General features: G+C 61.6%; 1 protein-coding gene across 1 annotated transcript; it reads left to right on the forward strand.

Moving 5' to 3' along the window:
• The first annotated feature begins 1,813 nt into the window (after nucleotides 1–1,813).
• LOC147216526 (insulin receptor substrate 1-B) lies at nucleotides 1,814–10,326 on the forward strand. The gene is made up of 3 exons (XM_086176836.1): nucleotides 1,814–2,159; nucleotides 3,325–6,357; nucleotides 7,667–10,326. Exons 1-3 carry the CDS (start codon nucleotides 1,814–1,816, stop codon nucleotides 7,672–7,674), a joined length of 3,387 nt encoding a protein of 1,128 aa, XP_086032962.1. The 3' UTR covers nucleotides 7,675–10,326.

The raw sequence follows: 10,326 nt of genomic DNA on the forward strand, positions 1-10,326 counted from the left end.
GGGAGATGGTTTGGACACGGACAGAGGAGGGATGGAGAAGATCTGGGTAGAAGGAGGCTGAGGTTGGAGCCAGTTGGCAGGAGGTCTGGAGGAAGACCGGAGAGGAGCTTCATGGATGGACGAGAGGAGGGTTAGATGGAGGCAGGTCATTGGTTGTGGGTGGGATGGAGGCAGATGATTGGCTGTGAAGACCCCTGGTGGGAGCAGCAGAAAGGAGGAGAGGAAGAAGATTTGATTGGATTAAAAAAGATAAAAGACTGGAAAACAAGTGTGTGTGTGTGTGTGTGTGTGTGTGTGTGTGTGTGTGTGTGTGTGTGTGTGTGTGTGTGTGTGGTTTGAGGTGGTAAAATTCAAGAAATGTTTTTTGGTCTTTATTTATACATTTTTTTATCTATATTTGTTGTTTTTATTTTATTTTTTTCGTGATATCTATTATTAACAACTAATGTATTGTTATTATCGTTATTATTACTACTATACAACAATAATACGAGTTTTATTATTGGTAGTACTGGAATTGTTGTTGTTGTTGTCACCATTTTCCATTAGTGTAATATTGGGTGCAGTTGTGTTTTTTCCACACGCATCTTGTTATGCAGGAATGAGTTCAGGTTTTCTCGTGGATCTTCTGCTCCTCCATAGAAGCTCCATAGGTCTGCAGGTCTGCGGGTCTGCAGGTCTGCGGGTCTGCGGGTCTGCAGGTCTGCGGGTCTACAGGTCTGCGGGTCTGCAGGTCCTGTCCTCGAACCCTCAAACAAGATGTTTTTGGTTTGTGGACGATTAAAAGCAATCCTCCGCTCTGACCCCACGGAGGACCAGCTCATCCACGCCACGGCTTCCGAAGCCCCCTCCCCTTGCTTCCCCTCCCACGCCACCGAACACGGTGTTCGTGTGCGCGGCGCGTCCGCCGTGCAGCCCCGGGCTCCTGGCTGCCACCGGCTTTGGACGTGCCAGTCTCGCAGGGGCTCCGTGAAGCTGGCCGGGGAGAGGCGGGAAGCACCGGAAACTGAGGAGCTCGGCTTTTCAAAGTAAAAGCACGATGGCAAATTGCGATTATAAAAGCGACCCATCGGGCATATTTGGCTGTCATTTAAAAACAAATAGCTGGATTCTCGGTGAGCAAAGATCAACAACAACAACCACAATAATAATAATATTGATGACGACGACATCGATGATGATGATGTTGATGATGATAACAACAACAACATTATGATGTCTCCCGTCGGCTGCTCCTTCAGGGGACATCAGCTATAAGGAAAACTGATGTAATTGAACGTTTCGTGATGTAACCATTGGTGAATTATTCTGATCATTATTCATATTTTTGTTGTTGTTGTTTATATCTTGAACCTCGTTGCACTAAAATCTATCGTGCTTGTTTTATTTTGAAAGGTTCAAACCGGATGCGGGGCTCTAAGGCGGCCGGCTTGACGCCGCTGTCGTTCGTCGGCGGGCATCCACAGACAGGTGCAGGAGCGGAGCCGTCCACGGGCGGCCGATCTGCAGCGTGTTCGGTGCGGGTTCGGGCGGGTTCGGCCGGGGCTGCGGGACGCGGGGCGCCCCCCCACCCCCCCAACCCCTCCGCTTCCCCCCCACCCACCCCCACCCCGATCCTCCTCTCCGCGGAGAAGCCGCCGGATTCTCGCCATGGACGGCGGCTCCGGAGCGCGGCTCGGCTGACTCTCCCGCCCTGCGCGGCGTGGACGCGGGCGGGACGCGGGATGCGGCCGGCCCTGGATTGATGGGGCGCACACCCGGACACGCACGCTAACCCCCCCCCCCCCCCCCTCCCGCCCCCTTCCCCCGCGCCATGGAGCCCCCCGCGGCCGAGCAGCATTACGAGGACGTGCAGAAGAGCGGCTACCTCCGCAAGCACAAGTCCATGCACCGGCGCTTCTTCGTGCTGCGGGCGGCCTCGGAGCGCGGTCCCGCACGGCTCGAGTACTACGAGAACGAGAAGAAATTCCGCAGCAAGTCTCCCGTCCCCAAGAAGGTGCTGAGCCTGGAGAGCTGCTTCAACATCAACAAGCGGGCGGATTCCAAGAACAAGCACATGATCGTGCTCTACACTCGCAGCGAGAGCTTCGCCATCGCGGCGGACAGCGAGGAGGTCCAGGGCGAGTGGTTCCAGGCGATGCTGGACCTCCAGTGCAACTGTAAGCCCGGAGCGCGCCGCCGCGGGCCGGCCTTTTTCTCTCTCCTCACGCACGTTTGCGTGTGTTTTGCGGAGCATCGCGGTTTCGCCCCCCCCCCCTTCCTCCTCCTCTTCTTCCTCCTCACCCCCAAGTGCTGCAGTGTGTGTGTGTGTGTGTGTGTGTGTGTGTCCTGTGAAGAACAAGTGCACGGGGGCACACGCACACGCCATGGGCGGCGTGCGCCGTGTTTGCGCGCTGCACATATTTGCGTGAAAGCGGCGGATGAAAAGGAAACCCGCGGCTTCGCCCCCCCCCCCCTCCCGCGGAGACGCTGCACGTTTTTCACACGACGGCGTGTTTTTCTTTTTTTTTTTTTTTTTTTTTTTTCTTGCATGGCGCAGTGGGCATATAGCAACCATCCGGGGGATGCATCATGTACGCGCAGCCTATCACCGTGCACGCCGCTGGTGCCCGTGTTTTTGTTTTTCCTGCGCGGCCGCCGCCGCCGCCGCCGCCGCCGCCGCTCGCCTAACCTACATTCGGTGTCCGCCGGAAGGAAGGCGGCGGCGGCGGCGGCGGCGGCCGGTGCGAGCCTCGCGGGGAAAACGTGTTTTCCGTCGGTTATCCTCGTGTTTACGTTGTCGGCGCCGTGCACCCCCCCGCGCACCCCCCGTGCACCCCCCGCCGCCATCCCTCGAAATCCCGCCGCCCGGCAAGGCTCGCCCGCCCCTCATGTAGATTAATGCTGCAAAAAAATACATAAATAAATAAATAAAATCGATTGATAGATGCACAGTGCGTTGGTGCACGCGCACACGCCGGTGTTGCATCACACCTGTCCACGCCGGGCGTGCACGCGGGCTGGCGAGGATGGGAGATATCAGGTGGAGGAGCAGAGGAGGGGGGGGGGCGATGTGTAGCCGTCGCAGCTGGGGGTTCCACGGTGGAGATCACCTGGACGGGAGATCTTCTGGACAGGGGATCTTCTGGACAGGAGAACACCTGGACTGGAGATCCTCCGGACAGGAGATCCTCTGAACAGGAGATCTTCTGAACAGGAGATCTTCTGGACAGGAGATCTTCTGGACAGGAGATGGCCTCCGCTCCTCGGTCCGTGTCCTGTCGGTTGGTGTCAGAGGTGGAGGTGCAGAAGCCCTGGTGTTCACCATGTTCTCTGTGCCTGCAGGTAGAACCCCGGAGGACTACGGCAGCAGCGGGGAGTGCAGCTCCCCGTCGCCCGTCCCCACCTTCAAGGAGGTGTGGCAGGTGAAGGTGTGGCCCAAAGGCCTGGGTCACGCCAGGAACCTGGTGGGCATCTACCGGCTGTGCCTCACCGACAAGACGGTCAACTTCGTCAAGCTCAACTCGGACGTGGCGGCCGTGGTGCTGCAGCTGATGAACGTCCGCAGGTGCGGCCACTCGGAGAACTTCTTCTTCATCGAGGTGGGTCGCTCCGCCGTCACCGGCCCCGGGGAGTTCTGGATGCAGGTGGACGACTCGGTGGTGGCCCAGAACATGCACGAGACCCTGCTGGAGGCCATGAAGGCCCTGAGCGAGGAGTTCCGGCAGCGCAGCAAGTCCCAGTCGGTGGGCACGTCGTGCGGCGGCGGCACGGCGTCCAACCCCATCAGCGTCCCCAGCCGCCGCCACCACCCCAACCTGCCGCCCAGCCAGGTGGGCTTCTCCAGGCGCGCGCGCACCGAGACGCCGGGCACGGGCGGCAGCAGCACCAGCACCTCGCCCACGTCGCGCCACGGGTTCCCCCGGGCCCGGACGGCCAGCATCGGGGCGCGCTCGGAGGAGGGCGGGGCCTGCGCCAAGGGGACGTGGGCCAGCTCCAGCCCCAGCCTCAACGGGTCCTGCTCCACCACGCCCACCCTGAGGCCCAAGCCCACCCGGGCCCCGACCCCCGCCAAGATCACCCTCAGCCTGGCGCGCTACACGCCCAACCCCGCCCCCTCGCCGGCGCCGAGCCTCTCGTCCAGCTCGGGTCACGGCTCCGAATGCGGCCTGGCGGGGGCGGCGGCGGGCGCCATGACGGTGTGCTCCTACTCCCGCGTCTCCCAGAGGGTCTCCGTGTCCGGCTCGCCCAGCGACTACGGCTCGTCCGACGAGTACGGCTCCAGCCCCGGCGAGCACTCCCTGCTGGCGCCCGGCCTGTCGGGCCACCACGTGCACGGAGAAGGGCCCTCTAGTTACATCGTGATGGGGCAGCGGGAGGGGCTCCTGGGCTCCCACCACCGCGCCAAAGGCCGGCGCATCCTGCGCCGCTCGTCCAGCCGCGAGTCGGAGGCCGAGCGCCGGCTGCTCAGCAAGAGGGCCTCGCTGCCTCTGGCCGCGCACGAGCGTCCGGCTCCTCCTCGGAAGGACGACGACGAAGAGGACGAGGACTACGCCGTCATGTCCCGGAGTACCAACACGGAGCGGCCGTCGCACCGCGGCGCGCCGGCGCCGGGCGCGCTGCCCGACGGCCGCAAGAGGCTGGACAAAGGCCGGAGGGACGCGGACGCTCCGCCGGACAGCGGCTACATGTCCATGCTGCCGGGAGTCACGTCCCCCGTGGCCCTCTCGCTGTCCATCGGCATGTCCGAGGCCGGCGCCAAGGCGGCGGCGGCGGCGGCGGCGGACGACGACGAGTACATGGCCATGACCCCCAACAACAGCGTGTCTCCGCCCCGGCACGTCCGGCAGCCGAGCGTGGAGGGCTACATGGTCATGTCGCCCAACAGCAGCAGCTCCACGGACCTCCACGGGCTCGGCATGTGGGACGGCCGGTCGGCCGCCGAGAGCCGGGCCGCCGGCGACTACATGAACATCTCGCCGGTCAGCAGCCGCTCGGCCTGCAGCACGCCGCCCTCCCACCCCGAGCAGCACCAGCTGCAGCCCAAGATGTTCAACTCCTACTTCTCCTTGCCCAGAGCGTATCAGCACACCCTCTACTCCCGCTTCGAGGAGGATCTGAACAAGGGCGACGGGAAGAAGGACGGCGGCGGGCACGAGGGTGCGGGGAGGGGCGGCGGCGCCGGGTACCACAAGAGGAACAAGCTGGGCGTGGGCCCGGCGGGCGGCTGCCGGCTCTCCATGTCCTCGTCCTCCTTCTCCTCCAGCTCGGCCAGCAGCGAGAGCCTGGAGGACAAGGCGGTGTCGGCGGGGAGGGGCCTCAGCCTGCCGAGGGCCGGGGCCGACTTCAAGGGCGGCAAAGACGGACGCCACCCGCAGAAACGAGGACCCGGCGGGAAAAGCCCGAAGCAGCAGCGGAGGGCCCGCCCCCTCGCCGTCTCCTCGGACGTGGCCAAGGCCAACACCCTGCCGCGGGTGAAGGAGGCGCCGCCGGGGGCCCCGAACGTCGGCGAGTACGTCAGCATCGTGTTCAAGGAGGACGGGGGGCCCGGCGGGCCGGACGGCGGCCGGCCCGTCATCCACGGGACCCTCCGGCCCTCCAACCGGCCCATCCTCACCCACGATAACCCCGCCCACCTCCCGCGCAGCTTCTCGGCGCCGCTGTCCGCACCGGCCGAGTACGTCAGCATGGACTTGGGGAAGCCGCCGGCCGCGCCGGCCCGCGTCGTCTCCACGTTCGGCGTCGCCCGGGGCCCGCCGCTCGCCGCCGCCCCCAAACCCCGGCACGAACACAGCACGTCCTCTCCTCTGGCGGCGGAGGGCGACGTCGGGTATCGCTCCAAGGGGAAGAAGGCGGCGGTCAAAGATCGTCCCGCCGCCTTCACGGACGACGGCGGCGTCCCGGCGAGGCCGTCCGTGTCCCTGGAGCAGGAGCCCGGCTCGGGCTTCTCCCCGGTCAAGTCCTTCCAGTCGCCGGAGCGCAGCGGCAGGCCGGCCCGGCGCAGCCGCCACCCGGAGGTCTTCGCCCCGCCCCCCTCCGTGCCGCGCCACCCGCCCTCTTCTACCTCCCTCTTCCCCGACGGCGGCCAGGCGGCGAGCCACCGCCGCAGCTTGGACTGCTCGCTGTGGGAGGCCGGCCAGGCGGCGAGCCTGTCGGCCACGCCTCCTCCTCAGCCCGCCGAACAAGGCCTTAACTATATTGACCTTGACTTGGCCGTGAAGGAGAGCCCTCAAGCCGGAGCCGAGCGCGCCGTCGCCACCGCCGCCTACGGCGTGGGAGGAGGAGCTGTGAGCGGCGGCCTCAACGCTTACGCCAGTATTGATTTCTGCAAATCAGAAGAACTTCGAGCACACCAGATCAGCAGGAAGGACGGTCAAGGTAAGGAGGAGCGGATCCACGTGCACGTCGGTTCGGTCGCCGTGGCGTCGGTTCGCAGCTCCGGACGGCCATGTTTGAAAGCAGAAGGCTCGGTGAGGAGGCTCCCTGAGTGGAAGTCTCCATGTTCTCCACGTGCTTGCTTGGGGTTCCTCGGGGTTCTCCGGGTTCCTCCTGCAGTCCAAAGGTGTTCCTGGAGACCCTGACGTGTCCGGAGCTGCGAACGGTCGCATGTCTCCGTTTGCGGTGCTGTTTAAGCTCCATGTGAACCCGTGAACCGGTTTCCAGAGGGACGCCGAGGAGGACGTCCGCGTTCCCCGCCGATGTTCTCCGGCCTTCCTCGCGCTGAGAGCGAGCCGCAGTCGAGCCTCGTCTGGCTCTCGGTTGCTCCCTCCCCTCCCCTCCCCTCCCCTCCCGTCCGTCGGCGGCGAGCGCGCTGGCGTCTCGCCGGCGGGCGGCGCGGCGGCGCTTCCCGGCTGCGGGTCGTCTGTAGAGTCTCTTATTATCAGGAGTGGGCGTTCAGAGAGCCCGGCCAATTGATTTGTCTGCTGGTAATGAGCCTTTTCACGCAGGCGGCGCTGCGAGGACGGCGAGCGGGGCCAGGTGTCGGCGCTCGTGTGGGTGAGCCGGCGGCTGCGGGGAGTCACGTGGCGGCTGCCGGCCCCCCCTTCCTCCCCCTGCCTCCCCTTTCCTCCTCCCGCCATGGAAATGATTTAATGTGTGTTTGGCGGACGCAGGCTGCAGCACAGCTCAGATCCTCCAGCGAAACAATAAATATAAACAACCGTTTGTTCAGTCGGCGGCCTTTTGCATCATGTGCCTCGCTAGCGGCCGCCGCTCCGTTCCCACGCCTCGGTTTGGCGCTCCTCAGGCGGTCCGTGAAGGATCAGTAGGCTTCAGGTGCAGGACACATCGGCGTCACCGGGATCACGGAGGCGGTTGGAGACGGACCGCGTTCAGGCCGATGTTGCCCGGCCTTTATTCAATCCGCTGAACGTCAACAGAGGCACGACGTCCCGCAAACTTGAAACGTCTCGTTTCCCGAATGAGCTGCTCGCACGTCTTTATCGGCCGGACGAGACAAACGTCAGGTCTCGGGGTGGCGACACGGGAGGTCTGGAGGAGAGAAACGAAAGCGGGAATTCAAAACAGTTAAGCATTTCAATCGAGAATCGGTTTAATTGATCGTCGTTTCCAAAACGAGCCAACGGACCTCAACCTCCGCAGGAAACCGTCTGAAAACCAGATGCTGTCTGAGCGCTGAGATCTTTGTGATTTGACTCCAGGCGTGTTTCCCTCTCTCCCCGTCCAGACTGCTGATCCGCGCTCGCCGCCTGGATCTGGATCTGGATCTGGATCTGGATCCTGGAGCGCGTCTCGGTGGCGCCGCAGCAGAACTTTCCTCTGGAGTCTGAACACCGGAACCCCCAGCCGGAGCCCCCGGCCCGCCCCGACCACGGCTTCCTGTCAGCCAAACATGTGCCAAACACACACACACACACACACACACACACACACACACACACACACACACATGCAAACACACACACACCAAACACAGGGTAAGGAAACGGCATTGGCCTTGGTTTGATGGAAAGTGACGTTCGGCGCAGACGGCGGCGTGCTCGGCTCGCGGGGCCGAGTCCCGATGGGAATCGGCGCCAAGCAACGGATCTCCGGCGAAGCACAGCCGTGTGGGCGGAGCCTCCACGCCGGCCAGCCGTCACGCCGTCCCATGTCCGCACGCCGGGGTGAAAGGTCGCCGACCGCCGCTTTGGTTCACGGCGGCGGGAAACAACAGCTGGGCAGGTTTTCGCTCCACACGTCACGGCGCTAGACTCACACACACACACACACACACACACACACGCTGACGCCCCAAAAGTCTTCACACCCGAGAGGCCCCTCCTTTTGCTGCTGTATGGATATATATGTGCTTCTTTTGTGTTTCTATACAAAAGAAGAGCGCGGCTGCGCGGGGTCCCACCTGGCTTACGCAACCGTCGTGAAACGCTCTCAGTCGGCCGTCGCTGCGAGATCTTCTTCCGTTTCATTTGCATTTTCACACGGAAGTCGACGTCCCCCGGCGGCGCCCGCGGGCCCCGTCGAGGGTTAGCCTTGGCTTTGGCTCCGACGGCTTCTTGCTTTGGCATGAATCCGAACCCGAACCCGGGTGCGTTCCAGCGCAGGTCTGACCTTCAAGCCGCTGCTGACAAACTTTACAAATACATAACCGGTTTCATCTTGCGTTTCTTTTGTGTGACGGCACGTCAGAATCCCGGCCGCCGCCATGGCATTTCTAAATTATTAATTTCACGCGCGTCCCTCAGGAGGGCCGGCGGTGCGAGTCCATCACGGCATGTTAGCCTGCGAGCTAGCAAATTAGCACAGCGCTTCTTGGCGTAAACGGCAATTTGGACGGCGGTTTAAGCCTCCGACGTGCGACTCGCTGGCGAGAAAGACCTGAAAGCGAGGGTCCGAGGAGGATCCCCGTCCACGGGACCTTCTCCAGCTCCGACCCCGGCGGCCCGTGGAGGCCCAGATGTTCAATAATCTCCAGGAAAAGGGTGGCGTTTGCAGCAGATTCCCGATGGCGTAACCGCCATCTTTGGGCGTGAATTAGACCCGGCGTCTTTTGTGCGGCTCTGAAACCCTCAGCCGGCAAACCGTCCCTTTCCGTCGGCCGCTGGCGAGACCTTCCAGTCAAACGTCTGGAGAGAACCAATGACGTGCAGGACGCGGCGGGACCCCGCGGCGCTCGGGAAGGACTTTGAGGGTGTCGGGACTTTTCTGGCGTCTGCTTTAAAAAAAAGTGAAAAAACAAGACAAAAAAACCTGTATATTAAACTATGGTATTTACTATAGTGTACAAGTAGAACATGGACTATAGTATATACTGTAGTACGTTTCCTCATTTCTTCTACGTTTACACAATTCTACTATAAAGCGACACATTACAATGGTATATAAGATATACAGTATACAGTATAATGATCAATACTATATAGCCTAGATATCTATATACTCTTTTATAAAGTGCCTCTTTTTTGATTGTAGCTGTTTTTACACCGGTGATCTCAAAGCGGGGGGAGGAAAGAGAAAAAACAAATTGTACTTTCTTTCCCGCCCCTAAAGTTTCTCTGGCGTTGGGAGGCGAGCCAGAATCAAACTGCCTTACTGTGTTTATCGGAAACATGTCAAAACAGAAAGATCTCTGAGGTGCCTCGCGCTTCGGCCCGGAGCCGGCCCAGAACTCTCCAGGACAAAGGATAATTCGGCGCCGGAGGTTCTTCAGGGATGTGGATCATCTCCGGTGACGTCTACCGTCCCCTGCTACTTAGCTTAGCACGATAAATGCTACGACCCGGCCCCCGACGGCGGTCGTCAAGAAGTGGGATCCCGGCGGGAGGAGCGTCCTCGCACGGATCTCCTCGTCTTTGGCGCAGAAAGAAGGAACGGAAGAAGATCCAAGTTCTCAGCAGCTGCGGGAAGTCTTCTAACCAATTACACCATAGCTCTTGGACGCCCTGCTGGAGGAAAGCTCTGCCTCCATGAAGAGTCGAGAACAGGAGGACGGAATCGCGGAGGACGGCCGGGCCTCGACCTTTGACCCCCCCAGGTCCTCTTTCAAATCCCTCCGCCGGTTTTCCGGGAAAAGTAATTCCGGCTTGTTTAGCTGGAATGAGAGCGGTGGTTCCTCGACGACTGATGGGTGACGGCTAACAAACCCATAGACCACCAGTCATTGTGCTAAGCTAACTAGCAGGAGGGTGTGGCGTACATTTTTGAACCCCCCTCCCCCAAGTCACGGTGATGTCTTGTTCTCCTCCTCGGACGTTCTGGACGTGGATTGGAACCCGAACCCAGGTCTGGACCCGGAGGTCCGGCTCGCGCCTCATCCCGCCCTCCTGCCGTCCAGGTGTCTCCCCTGCTGCTGTCCGGCAACTTACCAAAAAGAGAGTGTGACTTGGG

This window comes from Fistularia commersonii, chromosome 29, assembly GCF_037954325.1.
Source record: "Fistularia commersonii isolate RoL2024-O1a breed Wild chromosome 29, RoL_Fcom_v1.0, whole genome shotgun sequence".
Taxonomy (NCBI): Eukaryota; Metazoa; Chordata; class Actinopteri; order Syngnathiformes; family Fistulariidae; genus Fistularia; species Fistularia commersonii.

Coding starts and splice junctions, on each gene's coding strand:
- LOC147216526 (XM_086176836.1), top strand. CDS start 1,814: ATGGAGCCCCCCGCGGCCGAGCAGCATTACGAGGACGTGCAGAAGAGC. Junction 2,160..3,324: donor GCTGGACCTCCAGTGCAACT/GTAAGCCCGGAG, acceptor CTGTGCCTGCAG/GTAGAACCCCGGAGGACTAC.